At 39.0% G+C, this 25,772-nt stretch overlaps 1 protein-coding gene across 1 annotated transcript; it reads left to right on the forward strand.

Moving 5' to 3' along the window:
• Positions 1-18,039: 18,039 nt before the first annotated feature.
• LOC131304290 (xyloglucan galactosyltransferase XLT2-like) lies at positions 18,040-20,178 on the forward strand. The gene has a single exon (XM_058331485.1). The coding sequence runs from the start codon at positions 18,583-18,585 to the stop codon at positions 20,020-20,022; it is 1,440 nt and encodes a 479-aa protein (XP_058187468.1). The 5' UTR covers positions 18,040-18,582; the 3' UTR covers positions 20,023-20,178.
• The last annotated feature ends 5,594 nt before the right edge of the window (positions 20,179-25,772 follow it).

The raw sequence follows: 25,772 nt of genomic DNA on the forward strand, positions 1-25,772 counted from the left end.
AGTACCCGATATTATACCAGTACCAGTACTTACTGTACCAATTACAAAACCGGTACCACGTCCGGCACATTTGGTATTCAAAACATTGGAAAGTACCACTTCTTTTAAAAGATGGCCAACTTAGCTAGCCTTAGCTGAATTTTTTTTGAAAGAAAGTCGAAATTGAAAGGTAAAAATCAACCAGTCAAAGTAATCTGATTTTTTTTTTCTTGCAAGATTAATCAGGCTCGTGGCTAGGCTCTCTTATATGGTGTGCACTGTATTCCCTTTTATTTAATTAACATGATTTATTTACAAGAACCAAATATTAAAAAGAGCTTATTACTGTAATTACTAGGAGCTTACCGCTATCTTGTTGGCTCCTCTAATGACAAGTTGAATTTCATGAATAATGTTTTTTTTTTTTTCAACGTAAGTGTCTTGGCCAAACGGTTTAGAGGTTGTTTGGCCAAACAAGCCAAATGGCCTTTTTATTTTTTGTCTTTATTCAATTTTTCTTTTATGTATTTGTTAGTTTTTCATCAATTTTTTTTTATGAATTATTGCTTCGTCATGATAAGAGAAGTCTAAAAAGTAGGAGAAAAAAATTATGATCAAAATTCAATTTTTTTTAATAAAGACAAAAAAATGACTTATTGGCTTATTTTTTGTTTTTATTCACAAAATTTAGGTTTCGATCATTTTTTTTTATTGTTTAGATTCTTCTCATCATGATGATGCAATAATCTGCAAAAAAAATTTCGAAAAACTAACAAATGTAAAATTTTTTTTTGAATAATGACAAAAAAATAAGACATTTGACTTATTAGGCCAAACCACCCCTTAAGTATGCAAAGTTCCATGAACACTATTTGTACGCAAAATTAAGTTAATCTGCAGTTTTATTTTCAAACAGCAAAAAAAGATTTTGTTAATCAAATGCGATATAGAGATTTTGTTAATCAAATGCGATACAAAGATTAAAAGAAGCGAGAGCTCGACAAAATATGTCACTCAAGCCCCAAGAGGCTACAAGAATGACAAGGAATCAACCAACATAGCTAGGGAAAAACCAAGCCCAAAAAAGAGCCTAAACCCCAACTATAGATCCCTCTGCCTACACAAAACCCGAAGTTAATGATTGAAGTTAATATGCAATTGATAGCTACATGATCTTCAGATTTGCCTTAAAGTTCATTTTTATATTTTATTGATCATTCATTTTTGTATAACAACGTTGTCTAACCAAACTGACCCGTTCCACTAAGGCTTTTAGAAAAAATCTGATTTTGTTTTTATTTGAATTTTTTTTCATTTATTCGATTTATGCGAATTTTTTTTGACTTTTTGATTCGCGGAAAAGTAAAAAAAATTCCTTCTGCCAAATATTTTGTGTAATGACCCGAAATTCGAGCCAATATTTTTTTGAATAAAATTAAATATTTTATTGAAGTATTTTTTTTTTGTAATTATAATTGATTTTGTTAATTGATAGTTCTAAACCTAGACTTTCTAGGAAACCCTAGCCCTACTTCTAACCCTACTTCATAATCCTAAAGATCTAGGAAAAGATTTGAGAAATCTAGAATAAGATTTGATTGAATTTTATTAAGATTAGGATAGGATTAGATTGGATTGGATTAGATTAGATTAGATTAGGATAAGATTTGATTGATTTTATTAGATATTGTATAGATTTTGTTGGATATTATTAGATTATATTAGATAATTCTAAAAGATATGGTGATATTTTGTGAAAGATAATGTTAGATTTCATCTTGATATACCTAGATTTTAAAAGATTATTCTAGATATTCTTAGATATACTTGGATTCTCTCTAGATTTTATTAGATTATGTTAGATTATCCTAGATATTAAAAGATATGGATAGCTATCATTAGATGATTCTAGATTTTATTAGCCCCCTATAAATAGACCTTCCCTCCACTCCACACACCACACCACACCTCACTTCTCTTCCTTTCTCATTCCAATTGTTAGCTTAGAGAGAGAGAGAGAGAGAGAGAGAGAGAGAAAAGCTTGAGAGTTTATTTTATAACTAGCTAGTGATGTTTTGGATTGGTGGGTTAGTGATGCATTTAGTTGAAAGATGAAAAAATATTTTTAAGTCATTGATTCATGGACAAAACGGCCGATCATATTTGAGGTAATCCGGAGAGTATATGATATGCTTCCTACTTCCGGAATCTTTTCTTCACTCTCACCTTTGTACTCCTTTTGATTATCTTGTGATTTTTGTTCAATCCTGTGGAATATTGTTGAAAAGTGGAATAATTGGTATTGAATATAATGTTGTTGATTGAGTACTATGGAATTATTTCGTACATGGATCGAGCGAACTCGTGCACCAATAGCCTATCCAATAGCCAGAATGGGTCGAGGATGACCTGGTGAGGAAGGAGTTGGGGGAGGATCACAGGTCATGTGTTGAAAAATGTATGCATTATAATTTGTTGGAAAATTATATGTATCTCTATTAATTATTTTGATGATTAATTCAATGATATTTTTATTTGACAAATACAAAATTATCGAAAAGTCCTTTCACAGACTAAATATTTTCGTGACCTTGAAAAATAGCATAAAGTCTCGGATTCAATGATTAATAGTCACTTAGACTTATTGAGCTAAATACGTGCTTTAATGGATTTATTTATATGAATTTTTGAGCTACAGGTTGACGAACCGGCTGACAGGCCGGCTGTCAGACCAGAGGAGTGTGTCTAGAGGAGGGCACCGGACGACCAACCGGCCGACCGGCCGAAGCAAATTTTGTCCAGTTGTGTAGATCCAAATCTAAATCCAACAGCTCAAATTAAACTCCAATGGCAGGATTTGAAGTACAACGGCTAGAGAGCAGAACCAGGGGCATAAAGCACTTGAATTGATTATTGATTCATTAAAACAAAAGCTCTTACACTTTCCAAGCAAAAAGACAATTGCTCTTTTCTCTCCTAGATCCAAGAACAGTACACTCATTCTCTTACACTGTCATATTTATTGTTGTGAGAAAACTTTATTGTTGTTGTGAGCTTTCATCTTCTCATCATTCTCCACAACTCGTAACCCTAAGTGAGTGATTGAGAGAGATCACTTGTAAACCTTAGAAGACCAAAATCTGGCAGATTTTGGGTGTTTATTTTTGAGAGATTTTCGGAGAAAACTCTTGCGGTTGTGCTAGCTCCTCAGGAAAACTAGAGGCATTTGGTTTTTGTAAGCACTCGCAAGACTTACAAATTGTAATCTTTTAAAGATTAGTGGAACCTTCAAGTAATTGCTTGAGGAGAAGTGGAGTAGGGCCGGACCGTGGACAAATTCGGACCGAACCACTATAAACGGGTTCTATCTCTCTATCTCTCATTCTATATTTGATTGCATACTTATTATTTGCATATATTGTTAGAGATAATTTTTATAGGTGAATTTTACTAGCAATCCTATTCACCCCCCCTCTAGGTTGCATAATTTGGGTAACATCATGTACTGAGGAGGACATGGTATAAGGTTCTTGGTGATTGTTGCTTCGACGTGGTCGATTATCGTTTCTTGATTCCACTTATGAGCTTTGTTATTCTGTTGTATCGTATACTTCTCGGATAATTTCTTTTTCAGGTGTGGAGCCGGATTAGTCGAAATTGAATCGGAGCATTTAAGGATTAATTTGGAGATGTCTTGGAAGAGTTGATAATTTTGGAGCATCTAGAAGATTATTTAGAAGGCGGCTTAAGTTTATTTTGATGATGTAATCTATTTATGGAGAAAATAGGGGCCTAGAAGCATTTGAAAATACAATGTATTTTGGAGTTTATTTATAGAAAATAGCGGGGCGTTACATTTTGAATAAGGACCACTTTTAAGTAAAAAAAGTTAATATGTGGATAGAAGGAATTTTTTTTTACTTTTTCGATTCTAAAAGTCAAAAAAAATTGACGCAAAACTAACAAATGAGAAAAAAAAATTCAAATAAGGACAAAACCAAAAAAGTGAAATAAGTTGTTAGTGGAACGGGGCCTAATTATGTCCGTTACCCAAAAGGCAACCCAAGAGGGGGGTGAAGTGGGCTAATGACTAAAATACCCAAATAAAAAAATTGCTTGACTAAATATGATAAAAGAATTAAGCAATTAAATACTCCCTCCGTCCATTTTTAAATGTCCCGCTTCGTAACTCTAACTTATTAAGAAAATATCATTATTACACATTTCACATCAACTTTTACTTTCACTTTCCATATTTACCCTCTATGGAGATATCATCATTACACTTTTACTCACTAACTTTTCAAAATGGAATATACTTTTAGAGGTAAAATGAAAAATGTACCAAATTTTACCTACCAACTTTACGAAATGGACACTTATAAAGAGACAGCCCAAAATGGAATACTGAACTTTAAAAATGGGACGATGGGAGTAATTAACTAGCAATAGATAAAATTAAAAGAGTTACGGGAGAGAGATAACACACAGAGAGATGTATAGTGGGAATTCGGTCTGAACTTTGTCTACTGCTTAGCCTAGTCCACTCTGTGGGCATGCGTGCCCTTCGGAATTTCCGGATTCCGAGACGCGAGGGGCCCGGGTCGAGGGAGCGCGAGCGGGAAAGCAAGCGCTCGCGAAAATACAGAGTCGCCACTCGGGTTTGAAGGTCCGACACCCAAGAAACCGTATTTCGAAGCACTTGTCGCGCTGTTTGATTTGAAAAAGTTTAAGGAACCAGTCCGTCATAACCATATCTGGGTTCGGGAGCCAGGTTACGAGAGGGGAAGGGTTTTATGGCACCCCTCTCGCCCAATCCGGAGATCGGTCTCTACTTAGGCATTTGCGAAAATGTTTGTTTGCGATTCTGTTTGATTAATCAATTTTTAGCCAATTAGGGCTGGGGAACAGTTAATCGGGGATTAAAACTGTAACAATTTGCAGGATGTGATAAGATATGGCATGGATTAGTGATATGACACACAATAAATGGAATAAAGTTCAAAACATCGATCATACATCAAAGCAGTGCTGTGTATGATTTTGGCACGAACAAACAGCCAGTTTGCATGCGTGAACCCATCTACATGCAAGCCAACCATCGCGCGACACTACCATACACTCGCGTGAGTGTTGACGTTCCACCAATGTTTTGGATTTTACCCCCTTCTGGGCTCTGGAAGGACCAGTGCTCACCCAGGTGCAAACCAAGCAGTTTATAAGCACTTGAAAGTAAACAATATTACTGCAAGTAGATAGAAATATTGTGAAAACACGACCCCTAAACAGTGGGGGTATCTAAATAGAGGCCAAGGCCAAGCTGCTCATGCAAGGGCAGTCCCTGGAAAACCCAGAACCATCGCGCGATAGAGTCATACAGGCGCGCGATCGTTCAGACTGGATTTCCAGGAATTGCTTTGCATACTCAGGGCTCTGAGACATATTCAAGAGTATCCCAAGAGCATTCTAAATCAAGAGGAGTTATGAACTAGGCTTAAACGATGATTTTTAACATGCAAACTTGCAAAGCAGTGAGCTAAAGCTCCTTAAAAGACTTTAAAAAGACTATGAACACAACAATAAACTTAAAGACCAGGATCCCTTCCCCACGTGGTCCAATCTCACGTAGACAGAAGTGTCGCGCGAGTGTAAGGGACCATCGCGCGAGGGTGTTCCAGGTAACGGCTCTTGAAACCCTACTAGCTTTAGGGCCAGAATTGGTATCGGTTACCAGCCTTGACCCTGCCAGCCCCCCTCAGGGGTTCGAATAGTGAGCAGAAAGATATTATACCTTTACTTGAGTTCCTTGGAGATGGCTTAAATGAGGTGGTGAGGCTTGGGAGGTGACTATGTAGGAGAGAGTGTGGTATGAGATGTTTGTGCTTGAGCTTTTGCTTCTTCTTTCTTAGAGAGAATTTTGTAACCCTTTGAAATGAAGCATTGGGGGGGGGGGTGTTTATAGAAGAATGGGTTGGTTGGTGGCTAGCCAAGGCCATGTAACCAGCCAACAATGCTGGTTACAATTGCTTGGTGGAGAAGTGGGGTGGCAAAGGTGATGGGAGAATGGGGGGTGAGGTGGTGCAAGGGGAGCCCCCCAGAACGCTGTTCAGCCGACGAAAACGGGGTCACATAGGCCTGTAGCCCCCTGACCACCACGCAATCTGGGTGAAAATTATAGATATCATAGAAGTAGGCGGGAGAATTATAGATATCATTGCTTCAGGCGTGACATCCGGTTGAATCTCAAGGCGAGAGAGAGTGTGGCAGAACTTCTGACGATGCTCGCGGGAGGAACAGATTAGTCCCCAGAGTGATATAGCGGCAGGGATTCGCTCCAACTACCTCTGAATCATGTCATCATTCGGGGAGCTAGGATGTACCTCAAACGGTGCAGACCTTGAGAATGCAGAAGGTTCGTTCCTTTTGTTAGAAGAGTTGGACGAGCTCCCGGCCTGCAGATTGGAAGGCTGAAAAATTCGTCCACTCCTCATAACGTTGAGAACGTTCTCTAGAGAGGGTATCACTTGAAGGTCTTGACTGTCATTCCAAAGATCAGCAGGGACTTCCCCCAATTTGCGTTTTCCTTTCTCAGAAGGCGGTGGGGCTATAGGTGCTTCCATGCCTAGTCGAGGTCTTGAGCCAAATCGTTGAACAGCAACGTCTCCCAGAAATCTGGATCCTTAACAGTTACAGCCTCCTCAACAGGCTCCGTGTTAGCAATAAATGGGACGTCCCAGAGTCCCCCATCGGCAAGAGAGCGGTTGACAGTCCAGACCTCGGACCCAACTTGGATATTAACCACATCATCAACGTCCCAGAGGTCAGCCGGCGGAACAAGGTCTGTAACCATAATGCTACGATCTTCCTCGGTCGGATAAGGCGGTGCGGGGCGTGAGAGTTCCTCGCTAATGATGTAGAATGTAGGGTCGTACTCAGTGTTAGTTACAGAGCCAACCAGCCTGTCAAGAGTAGAAGGGAGAAAGCATTCCCCCAAGACGCGAGTTTCTCCCTGAACGAGTTCCTCTTCTATGAATTGAATCTCATGATTGGGTAGAGCGTATCCTTAGAGAGGATTGAGGTCAAACTCCAATGGAAACTGCCACGCGGGCTCGGGATCCCAATAGTACTCCTCCTTAGGCAGAACGGGTTCAGGCTGTTGAAATAGCATGCCCAAAGAGAATCCATCCAAAGGGTCAAGCATGTCTGCCTCATAATTAGCCATCTAGGCGTCATACCAAGCATGGTTAAATGGGACGTATTCGGGGTTCTAGGGGAAGCCGTCTAATTCTAGCTCCGTCCACTCATTGATTATGGGGGCTGCATAGTCATCATTATCGGCAATAGCCCACCCCACCGCTTGCATATCAACCTGCCGTTCCGGTAGAAGAGGGACAACAGGCCTAAAACGGCTTATCAAATTCGGAGAGGAGTTTGGATCCGTCACATCAAAATACGGGCTGTCCAAGGAAGAAGCAGAGTTGAGCTGCACGGAAGGGATGGACTGGTGAAACAGGTCGCTGATGGAGGCGTTGAACACAAACGTTCCATTCTGTAGGCGTGCGAGGGGCACATCGGGATTGGACGATTGTCCTTCTTCAAGATGGATATAGAAGATCTCGGCTTCGGGCTGAGAAGGCATGGGCACGACCGGCTTGGGTTGGTCTGTTGAGGTTATATGGTCAGTGGGGTTGAATATAGTAGAGCTAGGGTTGATATAAGTGGAGCTGATGGATATTTGGTTGATACGGGGAGCAGCATTGGGCTTTGGTAGGGAGTTGGAAAGGATGTTTGGTTTTTGGGTTGGTGGAGGTGGAGCGTGGAGAGTCCCTTCATCTATAAGATCCTGAATCGCATGTCGGAGACGGAAACAGGAGTCCGTAAGATGTCCAGCCCCTTGGTGGTAGGCACAATAAAGATTGGCTTTGAAGTTAGGTGAATGGTTCTTAGGCAGAGGAGTTGGGTCAAGGGGTTTCAGATGCCCTGACTGGATCAACTTTTCCATAACAAATGACAGTGGAGCTTCAAACGCGGAGAAACTGCGGGGCTGACTGCGGGGCCGGTTGTTTTGAGGGGTTTGCACCTGGTTAATCTCAGCGATGCGATTGGTTGCATTGGAAGAGGAGGCGTTATTGCCGTTGGTTGCCGTGTTGGAAGATGTCCCACTGCCAAACAACGCATTGGTGTTTCCTGAGTAGACCCGGGGCTTTGGTTTCGAAGGGTTAGAGGACTCCCCTCTGGACAGAATCCCACTTTGTAGCGCATCCTCGATAGCCATACCAGATTCGAAGAAAGTATCAAAGTTCGAGGAGGCTTGGACAAGAACCAAATGCCTAGCATAATCAGGCTGAAGATTGTGAGAGATGATTCGGAGCTGATCTCTCTCACTCGGGCGATCGGTCATCTGAGCAGCCTTCGTCCTCCATCTTTTGACAAAATCCGCGAAGGATTCCTTAGCTTCCATTTTCGTGGACTCAAGCTCTCGGGTTGTCATCTTGAGCTGGGAATTGTAACTATACTGCAAAATAAACGCAGCACCGATGTCCTCCCACGTCCTCCTTTTAGCGATGTCAAGCGACAAAAACCAATGAAAAGCGGGTCCTGAGAGAGTCTGAGGGAACAGCTGGGACATGGCCTCGGGTTCAACAGCCAAGAGTTTCATGGCGGCATGATAGCCATAGAGATGAGTCTTCGGGTCACCACTCCCATCAAACTTGGCGAGATTAGGCATTTTGAACTTGTCAGGGAGTTTAGCATTGGGATATAAGCAGAGGCGATCTAAATCAATTCCCCCAGCGCTGATTTTCTCGGATTTGGACACAGATTTCTCCTGCTTGACGATCTTTGCCATGAGAGCAGTCATGTTAGGATCCAGAACGGGTCTTGCCACAGCGAGATTCAGATTCGCTGCCTCCGGGTGAGCCTCTTTCGGGTTGGGCTGAATTATGATCCGCCCTGCATGGTTAGGGTCTTCAACAAAGATTGGTTCCGCATGGTCGTCCTCATCGACCTCGCCTCCCACTTCTGCAGCTGGCGGAAGACGAGTGTTGATAAGGTCATTGAGCCTTGTGAGATTCGCATCAGTCTGAGCACCCCTTTGCTGCATGGTGGCGATGCTGTTCTGGATGTTCATGAGCATGGTTTCGAGACTCAGTGGTTGCGGATGATCTGCCATAATGGAGGTTCCGGATGAACTTGACGAGGACGGGTAGGTTGGTGACGCCGGAGATTCAATTTCCTGGAGAACTGACGGTGATCCTGATCGTAAAGCGGCCAACAGAGAACACGGAGAGTCTTCCGTTGTGACTGACTGATCTCGCAACCTGACTAGCCTTTGAACGGAATTCTGATGCAGACGTTCTCAAGTGGGTTTGGCTTTCTGCTTCGATACTTTCCTTGGTGGCGCAATGGTTCAGAATCCTGCCTTGCTTTGCTGTAAAAAAGGTTCGATAAGGGCCCTGCAGCAACCTTACTCTAAACACAAGACTAAAAGTGATAATGCAGCCATCGTCGTCAGTGTCGCCCTTAGACTCTAAGACTACAGACGAGTCTGTCTCATGATGTTCGGACGCTGCCAAAATCCTTGGATTTCTTTTCGAGAGTGTATCCTCGTTTGAATCGAATAATACTAAGAGATGTCAAAAATAGTCTAAGCCTTTGACTTTTCCGTTCTTGAAGTTTCAACCTTGAACTCGGAATAACTCGGGGTGGATGACGTGATACCTTAACCGGGGCGGCGTAGGCGACACGGTGCCATAGCCTGCGCGGTGTACGTGCTGCGCACGATAACCAGGGTGATATGAGCATCACGGCATCCTTTCCGTCGTTCCTTGTTTTCTCTTTGAAACTTCAATTGGGATATAAACAAGGACTTAGAAAGTTTTGATTTCCCAAAGCCTCGTTGATCCTAGGACTTTTGAAAATCTGATAACATGCACCGCGAAGATGCATGACTCTTCATCGGGCCTAGCAGCGTCCTAATAAACATAAGACAGACTCGAAAAAGAGACAACCTAGAAGCCGCCCTAAACATGCCCCTACGCAAAACGGTATGTATGTACAGTGCATGCGATAGGGAAAGCAGTAACACATAGACAGTATATGGGGGTTAGATGCAAATAATCTTACCCTGTAGGTACCTGTCCTAGTTTGGAGAGTTCTAATGCTTTGTATATGCAAAGGCTGGTTTTGGCTTGTAACGGGTTCCTCGGACTAGAGCCAAGATATACCTCCCGCTGCCCGCGTAATCGCAGAGCAACAGTCAAACGGTAGAATGACTCATCATCGTCGAAGGTTGTTGGTCATTCGGGGTCCCCGAGCTCCTGTAAACCGTGCTGGATTGCCAAAACGATCCAACGGGGCTTATCCCACATCGATGCAAATGAGAATGCTAAAAGGTTTGATTATTGAAACAGAATTGCAAATTCGCAAATGCCCTTTTCAAATTTGGCTCACTTTATTTAGTCAATGCTTAGAAGAAACTACACAAGAGAACAATCGGAAGAGTCCCAGATTGGATTGGCCGGACACGAGGTCCCGTTAAATCACCACTCCAACCTTCGGCAGCGCGAAGCTCACCGTTTTGACAAACTTTTGTGGGATCGTTCTTCAAGTGTATTGAAATCTAAACATAGACCAATATTGGTTCGATCCCCAGTAGAGTCGCCACTGTGGGCATGCGTGCCCTTCGGAATTTCCGGATTCCGAGACGCGAAGGGCCCGGGTCGAGGGAGCGCAACCGCGGAAGCAAGCGCTCGCGAAAATACAGAGTCGCCACTCGGGTTTGAAGGTCCGACACCCAAGGAACCGTATTTCGAAGCACTTGTCGCGCTGTTTGTTTGAAAAAGTTTAAGGAACCAGTCCGTCATAACCATATCTGGGTTCGGGAGCCAGGTTACGAGAGGGGAAGGGTTTTATGGCACCCCTCTCGCCCAATCCGGAGATCGGTCTCTACTTAGGCATTTGCGAAAATGTTTGTTTGCGATTCTGTTTGATTAATCAATTTTTAGCCAATTAGGGCCGGGGAACAGTTAATCGGGGATTAAAACTGTAACAATTTGCAGGATGTGATAAGATATGGCATGGATTAGTGATATGACACACAATAAATGGAATAAAGTTCAAAACATCGATCATACATCAAAGCAATGCTGTGTATGATTTTGGCACGAACAAACAGCCAGTTTGCATGCGTGAACCCATCTACATGCAAGCCAACCATCGCGCGACACTACCATACACTCGCGCGAGTGTTGACGTTCCACCAATGTTTTGGATTTTACCCCCTTCTGGGCTCTGGAAGGACCAGTGCTCACCCAGGTGCAAACCAAGCAGTTTATAAGCACTTGAAAGTAAACAATATTACTGCAAGTAGATAGAAATATTGTGAAAACACGACCCCTAAACAGTGGGGGTATCTAAACAGAGGCCAAGGCCAAGCTGCTCATGCAAGGGCAGTCCCTGGAAAACCCAGAACCATCGCGCGATAGAGTCATACAGGCGCGCGATCGTTCAGACTGGATTTCCAGGAATTGCTTTGCATACTCAGGGCTCTGAGACATATTCAAGAGCATCCCAAGAGCATTCCAAATCAAGAGGAGTTATGAACTAGGCTTAAACGATGATTTTTAACATGCAAACTTGCAAAGCAGTGAGCTAAAGCTCCTTAAAAGACTTTAAAAAGACTATGAACACAACAATAAACTTAAAGACCAGGATCCCTTCCCCACGTGGTCCAATCTCACGCAGACAGAAGTGTCGCGCGAGTGTATGGGACCATCGCACGAGGGTGTTCCAGGTAACGGCTCTTGAAACCCTGCTAGCTTTAGGGCCAGAACTGGTATCGGTTACCAGCCTTGACCCTGCCAGCCCCCCTCAGGGGTTCGAACAGTGAGCAGAAAGATATTATACCTTTGCTTGAGTTCCTTGGAGATGGCTTAAATGAGGTGGTGAGGCTTGGGAGGTGACTATGTAGGAGAGAGTGTGGTATGAGATGTTTGTGCTTGAGCTTTTGCTTCTTCTTTCTTAGAGAGAATTTTCTAACCCTTTGAAATGAAGCATGGGGGGGGGGGGGGTTTATAGAAGAATGGGTTGGTTGGTGGCTAGCCAAGGCCATGTAACCAGCCAACAATGCTGGTTACAATTGCTTGGTGGAGAAGTGGGGTGGCAAAGGTGATGGGAGAATGGGGGGTGAGGTGGTGCAAGGGGAGCCCCCCAAAACGCTGTTCAGCCGACGAAAACGGGGTCACATAGGCCTGTAGCCCCCTGACCACCACGCAATCTGGGTGAAAATTATAGATATCATAGAAGTAGGCGGGAGAATTATAGTTATCATTGCTTCAGGTGTGACATCCGGTTGACAGGTGTTGACCATCGCGCGATGAAGTGAGAGCATCGCGTGAGGGTCCAGCCAACCCCGCGAGGGTCAATGGTCAAAGCTTTGACTTTGACCACCACCTGGCAAATGGACCATCGCGCGCGAATCCTAGTGGGTCGCGCGACTATCAAACCCAAGGTCCAGGTTCTGATTCAAGGGTTTTAGGGCTAAGGATGGGTTCCTCACATGCCAAACTCAAGCCATTCCAAGTTCTCGAGACTGTTTTCGACCTGATTCATCATCGGGGAATCAAGAAACCGAAGAAGAAAGTAAAATGATCGGTAAGTCAGATTGGGGTGTCTACACACTCACCTAAGGAGTCACCGTTTTACTAATCAATCAACTAGCTTTTGGTGCCGATTAAACCTTACAACTGTCCCACTACCTTTCCCGAGGAGTTAGCTAAATTGCTAGAGTTTATATACCAAGCTCTAAAATCACTCACAGAGCAAAACCCAGTTCTATAGCCCGTGTACAAATATTCTATTGAGAAAGTTTTCTTGTTCACAGAACAAAAGGATAAATGAAAGCTCATTGATCTCTCACTAAGAATAAAACTAGCATTTGTACCTGTTCGATGGACGGGATAAAAAAGCCCATGTATCGAACAGACACAAAGCTAGTTGATAAAAAAATAGTTTAACAATTTTTTTTTGATTTTGTATTTGATGCACGCTAGCATTGGTTTCATTTTATGCATTATTAAAAGACATGAGATATAGTTTTTCACAGCTCCTCCATGAATAAGTTGTTTACACCATCGTTCAATCTCACGCGTTCAAAAGTGTTTTGGACGATTCGGATTTTAAAAGTAGTCCTCTAGGGAACAATTTTTTTTTAAAATCTGGACTGTCTAAAACACTTTTGGACTCGTGAAATTGGGCTCCGTAAAAACTTACTTACGGCTCAAAAGACCTGTGTGGTGGAAAATTAATTTGGGCATCACGTGACAGTACTCCAGAAGCCTAGAATGATTTTTTTTTCTCTCCATATTCAACTCCCCACGTCTCTCTCTCTCTCTCTCTCTCTCTCTCTCTCTCTCTCTCTCTCTCTCTCTCTCTCTCTATTTTATCAAAAATAAAATAAAAAATCTAGTAAATTATTTTCTAAATACATTTGCGACCTCACAAAAACTCTCGCGAAGAAAATAATACAATTTGATACAGTATCTGAGAGAGAAATGAGAAGGATTTTCTAAATTGTTGTAATGCTTTGTAAGAGTCTGTATAGCTCTTATATTGCTGAGTGTGCTACAACTGCTGAACATCTTCCCTTTTTTTCATAGCCAAGGTATCGACCCGTTGGAATTGGAAATATTTCTGTTGAGATGAAATGAAAATCTCTTCTGCTCCAACTTTGTAACGATGATATGCTGATTTGATATATATGATTTGTAACGATTGTATGCCTTAATTGCAAAGCTCGAAGGGTCAACAATGACGGACAGAAATCACATTCCATCAGTTGGCCTCTGAGAGGAACCGGACAACCACTAGTGATTAAATGGGCGTGGTGCATGCTTTGGTATGTATGGACCGAAGTGGACTAGAAAGCAGCAAAATAGATAAGGCCAAAAGAGCTTATGTCCAAAAACTTAATATTAATTACTGAAAAAGGGATTAATTCAAGGACCACATTTAAAAGGAGTTTTGGGCCAAGGGTCAATACTATTGCTTTTTTGAAGATTCATTTCCAAAACTGTATCAAAATGTGTTAGTAGTCCAAAAATCAACATTTCAAAACTTGTGGAATTAAAGGAGTTTTAACAAAGCTTTTCATAAATCAATCTTGCCATAAATTTAATCAAAATCAATTACTTCTGACAGTGTCAGATCAAGGTGAGAAAAATCTCGGTAGGTTTTACCAAGACGCAATAGATCTAGGCCATTGATAATGCCACTCCCCAAATTTATATTGTTACTCCCCACGAGAGTGGCGAAATCAATTCCATGCATATAGGGATTGATAATGTCACTCCCATAATTGATAACTGAATTCCCCTTTAGGAGGGACATTGTGATCAATTTGGGGAGTGGCATTATAAATTTCCTAGATCTAGCAGTGAATTAACGCACCATGGATCCTTGTTCATAGTCACGTACTCCATCACAATTTCTTGTACAACATGCAAGAGAGTGGCCATATGCAATACTTGTACAAGTCGAGTTTACTCACACAATAACGACTAAGTTTCAGATTTATGTTAGATTTTTTACACTCTCATATTACTTTTTGTGCCATATAAACAACAAAAAGATATAAATTTCACACCAATCAAAATTTTGAGTAAAAATTACTTCTTAAATTGATCTCTAGCCCTTTACTCAAGTCATACTCAAATGAGTTTTCCTTAACCAAATCAATTCCGATGTCATTCTACGAAAAGTTTCAAACCCAAATAGTTTATTTATTAACAAGAGAGAAAAATCATTTGACTGAATTGTTTATGGCATCTCGAAGATTTAGATTTCAAGTGGTTGGAGAATAGAATAAACTTCACCCCAATCAAAATTTGTGTAAAAACTACTTAAAGTCAATATCTCCAACCCTTTACTCACATCATACTCAAATATTGAGTTATTATTTTCCTTACGTACCCAAATCAAGGGACCTCGATTGCATTTTACCATAATTTTCAAACCCAAAAAGTTATGCCTTGTTTGGTTCCCTTTTTGAAAAAAAAATTCCAACTCAAAAAATACTCATTACCCCTATTTTTAATCATTACTCTCCACTCATTACTTTTATCTCCAATCATTATTCTAATTTCTCTTTTTATCTCTCTCTACTCATTACCTTTACTTTTAATCATTACTTTCATTTCTCTCTTCACTCATAATCCCAAATTTTTTTTAAAAGTTTCTCAAACACTCATCCAAACACAACATAAATATGTTAACAAAAAAAAATAAAAATTCATTCTACTGAATTCTAGATGGGTAGTAAACGAGCTGAGCCGAGTTTTGTTGAGTTCGAGCTCAGCTCGTTTACTAAATGAGCCAAAAACTCGAATTCGAGCTCGGCTCAAGCCTTAACGAGCTAAGCCCTTATCGAGCTGAGCCTCTTTAATTGAGCCGAGTCACCCTAAAGGAGCCGACCTTTTGTCAAAGGAGCTGAGCTGAGCCGAGCTCGACTCATTCACTAAACGAGCCAAAAACTCAAATTCGAGCTCGGCTCATATAGTACTAAATGAGCCGAGCCGAGCCAAACCAAGCTCGTGAGCTGCTTTATTCGTTTACAACCCTGATTCTGGATAGCATCAAGAATATTTTGATTTCAAGTGGCCAAGTTGGAGAGACCAGAAAGAGCTGAAAACATCACTATTAAACTTTCTCTTTCTAGCCTTTAAAAAAAGAAAAAGAAAGCCCTCTCTTTCTAGAGTTTAAAAATCCGGACAAAAAGTCCTCCGTGAGACAGAAAAGGCAACCACCACTGATGGAAGCAAATTGACATGGACCACCTTCTATTGGTTATTTTGATAGGAAGATGACACAGATCGATATGTATGGCCATTGTTGTTTTGGAACAAGCAGTGGTGTACATGTAGATGAAGAAGAAGACAGCAATGGAGAGTTTTTTGATGCCGAAGTGGAAACCGCAGCAGTTATTAGTGCATGTTTAGAGCTTAGACGGTGATTGGGATATGGAAGAGTAGTTACATTGCCAGTTGCAAGGGTATTCCCAGTAGGATTGTGATTTCGGCACTCCAAAAATTGATAAAGATGCTCTAAAATTGAACTGTGTTGATACATAAAATGACGTCGTTTTGGAGCCCCTCCATCAATTTTTAAAGTGCTAAAATCAATTTCCTTTCCAATTGTACGTAATTGTCATAAATATACGTGTAGAAACTTTATGAATGGCTCCGCTCCGATACCATGTAAAAATTTTATGTCTATCTCAAAATCAATTGGCAACGAGTGGAGAGATCTCAGATGTTATTAACTGATCACCCATTCAATTCCCAAAAAATGTGGGATTCATTTCCTTAACAATACGAGATATATCCTACGATTCGTATCGTATTCTTAAAAAACCAATATACATATTTCATCCCATGTCATACTAGCTGTATGCCTCTATCTATTGATTACGAAGACTGTTCATACCAACATGGTCCATTCCATATCCGGATTCTCCGATTGATTATTGAAGAAAAATAATACCATATTTTAATAAGCGAAACTTCAAGTGCATTCTAAAATCGTTTCAAACCATTTTCAGAAAACTAAAACTCAATCCCTTAATTAGAGGTCGAATAAAAGAACAAGTTTTGATCATGTTTCGCATGACAACACACGGATTTCAATCGCAATTTGGGTAATACAAAATCCAAATAGGCTCTTTAGGTATAATATATAAAAATTGTCACAAACAACCAAATTGATGCTCTCCTTAGCTTTGTATATTATAGTAGGTAGGTAAGATTCATTTGTTCTCCTATAATGTTCATGCCACGTTATTTCACGTTTTTGTTCATACCAATTCTTTATTTTTACTAATTTTTTTGGGATAAATTTAACAAATGGTCCCTCTAGTGTGCATGAATTCTCATTTTCGTCTCTCTAATATCAATTGTGTTAATTTTAGCCCTATAATTTGCATTCTTTCTCAATTTCATCCCTCTCGCTTACGGCGTTAATGAAACAAACAGAATTTGAGGACAAAATTGTCATTTCTCCTCACAAATGGACTAAATTGAGATTTCATGCAAACTAGAGGGACTATTTCAACAATTTTATTTTTACTTTTGTTTTTGTAAATAAATTTAAAATACGTCATATGTAATGTATTTCTCATCTCATTTTATATTGAATAATCAAAATATGTTGAAATTTTTTAAAGTTTTTATTATATATATCACAAAAAAATATGAGAAAATTCGAAAAGCAACCCCTATGTCAAATGTCTGGTATTGTATTTTTTTTCAATTAAATTTTCACTCTCGCTATTTTCTTTGTCACATGATTAAAAATAAAAAGTTGTTCAGTAATATTTATAAATTTTGTAATTGTGTTTAATTAAGTAATGAAACACTATTGAATATTAAGAGATCAAATACATTAAAATATGGGTATAAGTGTATTTATTTTGGGACTTACTCATAAGATCACTCATATAACAAATAAACATGGATTTTGAACATTTTTTTTATCATGTGAAAAAGTAAGGAGATAATAAGAACATGATACAAAGACATTAGGTAAGGGGTTGATTTGTACATTTTTTAAATATTTTTGTAATGTGAAATGATATATAAATTTTTTTCAATATAGTTTGACTACCCAATAAAAAATAATTCAATTGTCAAATATATTACTTATGGTCTTTTTTATTTTATTTGCAAAAAACGAAAGTAAAATGTAAAATTTTAGAAATAGTCTCTCTGATTTACATAAAATCTCAATTTAGTCCCTCTATGAGAGAAACTGACAAATTTTCCCTTTAATTCAATTTGTTTCATTGACGGCATTAAGGAGACGGACGAAATTGAGATGAAATGAAAACTATAGGGTTAAAATTGATACAATTAATATTAGAGGAACGAAAATAAAAACTTGTGCAAACTAGAGGGACTATTTGTGAGATTTTCCCTTTCGTTTTTTGTTTTTTTAAATGAACTGGATACCAACACATCAAGAGGTGGCAAATGGGCATCAAGAAAAACCACTATTCTCAAATTATTGAAATAATTGCTTTTTTATTTACGGAAGAAAAATTATTAGGTGCTCCAGCCACTCATTGGCAACTTATTGCCAAGTTATACCCAAAGACAGAATCATGATTTTACCCTAACAGTGGCGAAATGTATACTAAAAAAATCTAGTGATAGCGAAACTATATAAATTAAGCATATATATATATATATATATATATTACATATAATAATTACATTTTCTAAAATTCTTGTCATTCAACCGCCACTAGACCTGGTTCCATCTTTGGTTATACCCAAGTTATTAGTAATCACTCACTTTATTGAAATAATTGTTGGTCTCTAGCGCTCATCCCTCCATTCTTCATATAACTAGTCTAATCCCAGAATTTGCCTTACACCCTCTCTCTCTCTCTCTCTCTCTCTCTCTCTCTCTCTCTCTCCACACCATTCACCTCTGTTCTTCCTCTGTTACACCATCGCAATCCCTGTACTCTTTCCTCCCTCCGTTACACCATCGCAATCCCAGTACTCTTTCCTCCCTCATTATACTCCAACCACAACAAACACATAAATGAAGCTTCCTTTACTCAGGGATTCCACGCAAAAATCCGAAATCCGAAGCAAACCCAAATCAGCTCAACCTCCCAACACCCACCCATTAAAGCCACTCCTATGTCAAGCCTTCGTCTGCGTTGTCATTCTCTCCCAAATCTTCCTCGTCGTCTTTCTCACCCGGGCCCGATCCGCCTCCACTCGACCAAATTTTAGTAATTCGGATCCCCAAGAATGTCCGTCCGGGTCAGTTTACGTGTACGACCTCCCAGCGATGTTTAACAATGACTTGTTAACCAATTGCGATAAATTAGACCCGCAGACGTCAAAATGCGATGCGGTATCAAACAACGGGTACGGCCCGAGAGCGATGACAGAGCTCTCCCGGGTCGTACCCAAGAAGCTCGCCCCGGCATGGTACTGGACCGACCATTACATGGTGGAGATTATATACCACAACAGGCTGTTGGACTACAAGTGCAGAACGATGGAGCCGGAATCCGCTACGTCGTTCTACATACCTTTTTACGTTGGACTCGCGGTGGGAAAGCATGTGTCGCGCAATCACACCGCGAGGGACTGGGATTTGCTCTATGGGAGGATGTTGAAGTGGGTCCAGGGTCAGAAGTGGTGGAAGAGATCCAACGGCTCAGATCACTTCATCACGATGGGACGGCTGACGTGGGATTTTCGACGGCCGACAGACTCCGATTCCGAAGGGGGGTCCCGCTTTATCCACATGCCGGGAATGGAAAACGTCCTTCGTTTAACCGTGGAGAAAAGCCTGTCGGACCGCATGGAAATAGCTGTGCCTTACCCCACCGAATTCCACCCCAGAACCGTATCGGACGTCAGAGAGTGGCAGAGGTTCGTCCGCAGCCGTACCCGCACGGGCCTCTTCACGTTCGTGGGAGCAACACGTGGCACCGTAAAAAACGACTTCACGGGAGTTTTACTGAGCCAGTGCCGGAACGAGTCCGGCTCGTGCCAGCATGTGGACTGCTCCGAGACTCGATGTGTCGACGGGACGGCATCGATTCTCGAGACGTTTCTGGGCTCGGTCTTCTGTTTGCAGACGAAAGGGGACGGGTTCACGAGGCGGTCCCTGTTCGACTGCATGCTGGCCGGTTCAATTCCGGTTTTTTTCAGGAAAGAGACCGCGTACAAACAGAACGAGAAGGGGTGGTTCCTGCCGGCCGATCCGGAGCGTTACTCGGTGTTTATAGACCAGAATGAGGTTAGAAACGGGATTTCGGTAAGGAAAATATTGGAGGGGTACCATATAGAAGAGGTGTGGAGGATGAGAGAAAGAGTGGTTGAGAATATACCCAAGTTTTTGTATGGGATTCCGAGTGATGGGTTGAGTAGTATGGGATTTAGAGATGCTTTTGATATCGCCATTGATGGGGTTTTGAGGAAATTCAAGGATCATAAGTACACGGGAAGGAAGGATTATTAAGGGTCTGTTTGGTTGATATTCTTTTGTTACAGTACCAAAAATATGGGTGAGGAAAAGATGTTGTGAATATAGAACCGATAATTTTCGGAAACGTTAATTAAATGGCATAGTATGTGAACATGATATTTGTTAATGAAAATTTGTTATTTTGTTCTTTGTGTCAACTACACGATATACATGTGGAAGTGCAATGGCAAATATATTGGTAAAACTTATTGATCGGTTCTTTAGTTTTTTTTTTAAAAAAATGAAATGATTGGTCGTTCTTTTAATTCAAATCTTTTACTTTCGACTTCTTCCTCATCACACTTCAACAAAAAAAAAACACACTATTACCAAAGAAATCCAAAATTTGTCACCAAATGAATAATGATACTTTTTGGCGAGAATTGGTAGTTCATTGACAAATTGGACCTATTTGGCGAGGAAATGAGACTTCGTCGTCAAATGGCACCTTTTGGCGAGGAAACCCATATTTCATCGCTAAATGCAAGACTAATTACTTTTTAAATTTCAATTTTTTTTTATATATTTTAAATAAATAATCTATATTGATATGTATAGATTATACATAGATTACTTTAAAATTTATTGAAAGATTAGTATACTTCATTTTGCAATATTATTAACCAAATGGTAAGTGGTGCAGTGGTAGTTTAACAATAAAGTCAAAATAATTTTTCTATTTTGGTCGTCTTGGGTTTCGTCGCCAAAATTTGCATTTGACTTTTGGGAGTGCTATTAGATGTATCTTGTAATTTGGGTGTTGTTTGGTTTGATTTCTTGTCAATCCTTGGAGCTTGAATAACATATGATTGTCGTAATGTAGGGTGTCAACCTAATTGGGATGCTACTCTCACGTTGTAATGCTATCTTTTCTTGCTCTCAAACTAGTGCACTTCTTAATTTCATTATTATTATTAATATAATCCCTTTTTTGCCATTCAAAAAAAAAATATACATTTGACGATTACAAAATTCGTCACCAATAACTTATCACCCCTTTGGCGAGAAAAACTACAAAAAAAAAAAAAAAAAGAGCGATAGTGACAAAACAGTTGTTACTAAATTTTTTTAGCAACACACTTTTACTGACAGCTCAGTGACAACTTTTTTGTCACTATCGCTCTTTTTTTTTTGTAGTGAAACAAAAAACAAATAAATTGTTGCCAAAAACTTCAACAACAAATTTTATTCATCGTCAAATACCGATAGTAATACAGTATCAAGTGCATGCCGAGCGATGCATTTTTAATTCGAATTTTATCAGCGAAAAGTAAAATATCGAAGACAATAAAAAGATATTGCATTTGAACCATTTTCAAGGGAGAATTTTCTTTTGGATCATTTTCTAGAACCATAAATTATGAGAACGGGTCATTTTGTTTTCTAATAATGACTTAAATAAAAAAATTGGTCTTAAATAAGTGTGGAACAATGGAATGATTTATAGGGCAAACATAATAAGACAGATTAAAAAAAGCAATAATAAAGTGGAGTCACTAAGGCTCCGTTCAGTTGTCGAGAAAGTTGTATGAGAAAGTGGTTCCCAGAAAAAGTGAAGTGAGGTGAAGTACAAGAAAAAGAAAATTATTTTCCTGTGAGTGTTCATTTGACAAAAGAATTTTGCAAGAATAATTAAGGTTTAGTTGTTCATTTGTCAGGAAAAAGAAACTTTCGGGAAAATTTTGTGAGTGTTTACTCATTTTTCTTTTCCCGCGACGCAAAATCTTGTGTTTTTTGCAGGATCACTTTTGCAGGAAAGTAATTCCTGCAAAAACTTAAAAACATGTTTCCCTCTACTTTCCTGCCAACTGAACACTACAAAAATCATGGAAAAGTTGATTTTTCCATCCTTTCCTGTACTTTCCTGGCAACTGAACGGAGCCTAATGGGATACCTTCCGAAACTAATATAAGGAATAAAGTGTAAGTAATTGTTCTCTTTTAAAAAAATTGTCAACGTCAATCATATGTACATGTAATTCATAATCATTGACATTTTAAAATTCAATTAAATAATTATGGGTCGATTATTGTGCATACGTATTACTTATATGGAAGACATGAAAGCTCCGTTTGTTTTGATGTAAAATGTTTTATAATGTAAAATATTTTTTTAGAAAACAAAGTTTAAATTTTTATTTTTTGGTGTTTGGTTGGCACTTGAAAAATATTTTCAGAAATCAACAAAATAATGTATAGAGAGAGAAGAGGGTTTAAACGGTCAAAAGATTTGCAAATATTGGAATTGAATGTAAGTCAGGATTGACAATTGAGGAAACTGAGCAGTGAAAATTGCAGTAGAAGACAGCAGGTTCATTTCGAAAAATAACTTACGGAAGATTTAAGGGTAAGTTATTTTCATCCAATTAATGAAAAATATTTTACATATAAAATGTTTTTCTCATTTTTTTATACAACCAAACGCCGAAAAATAAGTAAAACATTTTACGCCCAACCAAACGGAGCCGAAGTTTCAAATCTCCAGCAACGGCGATGCCTAGCAACAACGACTTTACTGGGGCGGAGGGATCTTTTAATTTCCAACATGCAGATTTTATTCTCCTGCAATTTCCTTCAAGCCACATACATCCACAAGATCTGTCCAACACTGCAGCTGTTTTTTGGCTTCTCTTTCTTTTTTAATTTTTTTCAGTTTCATTTTAATTTTGTTTCCTTTTTCTATTGTTTGGACTATCTTTGGTTCCTCTGTCTATAACTGTTTTAGACTTATGAGCCGTGTAGCTTGTATCTTATTCTTTTTGCCAATATAAACAACATTTTTTCGTCACTCGAAAAAGGGACATGAGCCATTTATCTATTTTTTCAAAAAAAAAAAAAGAATAGAAAAAGGAAAGTACGTTTTGGGCTTCATATTCTCCAAATGCAAACCATCTTGTTTTGTTTTTCTTTTTGCATTTTTTCTAGTCAGGGAAGTTTTTTAAAAGTAACCCAGGCTACTTTTGGGACAAGTAGCCCACTCATTTATCTAAAAAAGCATTTTTAGCACATCGTACAGTTGGTGCCTCCTTTATACTCTTATGTGAATAATTAGGGTTCGATTTTTGTAAGCACTCATCTCCTTCTCTAAATCCCTTAAGATTGAGTAGATTATGATTAACGAATGACAAAAAAAATACCATAACATTTTTAGCACTTTTAGTAGTATGTTTTTTTGTAAAACGACTTGACTTAAAAAATAAAAAAATAAAAGACAAGACTTTAGGATTTTTAGGAAACTACCCCTCAAATCTTTTCAGTCCTATGAAGATAGGACACCCCACTGAGACATTGAGAGAGGCCCACTAACAAATCCCCCAGTTGAATTAAGGCTCCATTCTAGAACACCTTCTTAAAAAATAGTAAGTATTTATTTCATATTTTTAAATTTAAAAATAATGTAAATAAAAAATAATTTTTTGATTTTTTTTGCACCGTATAAAAGATCTCGATGAGATCTATTAAACAAGATCCATATTGGTAGAAAAATTATTTGCGTAAACACATTATTTTTAAGCTTGAAATTGCTTTTTTAAAAAATAAATACTTATATTGAGTACTGAAACGGAGCTTAAGCTAGTGATAGATATGGTCCCATTCGTAACTTGAGGTATGGGCCGTGTGGCATTATATATGCAGTGTTCTTCTGTCAAAACAAAATGAGATAAAGACAGAATTTAATTATTATATGTCATCTTCAGACCCCGTCTGGATTAGAAAAAGACAGAATTTATTTTTCTGGACAAGTTAGACTAATGAGAGCTTTTTTTATTATTATTGTTATTTTCACCGTAAATTGTAGCTTTCATGCGGATAAAAAAAAGTATGCAGGAAATAGATTCTGAAATGATAAAAATGTTTGGATGATATCAAATGGAGTAGATTTTGCAGTAGATTAGTGTTTCAAATATAACTTGCAGAATAGATTATGTTGTTCTCAATATTTTTCCCTTCCAATATTTTTCGACTGGAGCCTTTTATTCTTTTTTTTTTGCTTGGCAAACGAAACTTTTATAACACTCGAAGGGATATACAACGAAACTTTTATAACACTCGAAGAAATACATCGAGCGGTTCGAACACAGTAAGATTACAAGCTTACTCGATCAAACCATATGAAGAGGAAAAAATAGAAGAACAACAAAACAACCTAGGCACTGCCCTCCAACAGAAAGTTGGAATAGCAAAACACCTCACCCTCAACCAATGTTACAGCTTCAACAATCTAACTCCATCCAAAAATATCCTAAAATCCTCCACCGAATATACTTTTATGTCAAATTTCGCTTTAACCCATATTTCAACTCTAGATTTAATCAGCTCACTCACTTTCCCCGCACTTGTAGAAACATTGTTGAACACATAGGCATTTCTTGCAAGCCACAAGGACCACAAGGTCGCAAAGAAGGTAGCTTCCCACAAGTGCTTCTCCCACTTTCGAAATCGATTATCCTCCCACCAAATGAAAAGATCTTACAATGATTCAAGGCACACCCATCTCACATGCCACCAATCCAATATCCGAGACCAAACCTCCCAAGAAAATTGACAATGCAAGAATAGGTGGTGAGGAGTTTCCAAGTACAGCGAGCAGAGCTGGCAAAGAGCTGATTGACCCTCTAAAATCAGATTTCTGCCCAGAAGCATGGATCTAGTAGCCACCTTGGATTGAATAGCCATCCAAGCTAAAATTTCCACCTTTGAGGGGCAAAGGTTCTTCCACAGAGCTTCCATCACCGGGCTTCTTGAGAAACCCCCACCTTTGGAGCCTTTTATTCTTCTTAGCCTATGTTGTTTTGTGTACTTTTACTTTACTTTATCTTCTTCCTTTTTCTTTTCGATTGCCATTTTTTATGAAAACATATAATTGAGTATTGTGTTAAAGTTGATTACAAAAAAATGTACACATTTTTTCTAGGATTTATGTACTACTATTCTTCTATGAATGTGAGGGTTAAGTTAGTCTTTTGCTTCAAAGGTAATTGAAGAATGCGAAATGAGAATTCAGAAAGTTCCTCAAGGGTTTATCGCAAAATGCATCTCAATTCTTCAGTTTTGGAAATTGATTTGTGACAAAATGTATTTTTAGTTTGGTTGTGAGACAATCATACTCGCCTACGACAAAATGAAAAATTCACAAAATGGGGCTCCCGAACAAATTCATCTAGCGTTAGGGAGCCTATCTTTTTTTACATTTTGCATTGTGAATTTTAAAAATTTAAATTATGGTCAAAATAGATTATGGAACTATAGAGTGTTGAGAGATATATCTAGAATAGATTTTGTAACATATTAGTGTTTGAGAGTATAATCATTAAAGTAGATTATGAATTTGATTTTTTACCTTGTTGCTTTTGGTTACTTACATTAATGCTATTATAATGCGTATGAACAACCCTTTTAGACATACATATTTTCGAATAGTGGGGTTAATCTAAAAATATCGTTTGATCCTTTCCACCTCCCAAATACTTGTGTCCCATATATTTGAAATTTTACATTTTATTTCTGCTAAGCAGAAGATCTCAAATATTACCTCTAAAATATGTTACTTACATTTTGGCATAAAGTGACAACACGGATGCAAAATTAAATAATAGCGCGCTTGAACACGATAACATAACACAACTACACAATGACAAGGGTGTAGACATGTAAAATTTACTGTCAATCACAAGTTGCCACGTGTTATGAGACCTAGTAAATAGGGCACGGTAAATGGTCAATCAAATGTTGCCATGTGTCTCG

The sequence above is a fragment of the Rhododendron vialii genome, chromosome 10a (genome assembly GCF_030253575.1).
Source record: "Rhododendron vialii isolate Sample 1 chromosome 10a, ASM3025357v1".
Classification (NCBI taxonomy): Eukaryota; Viridiplantae; Streptophyta; class Magnoliopsida; order Ericales; family Ericaceae; genus Rhododendron; species Rhododendron vialii.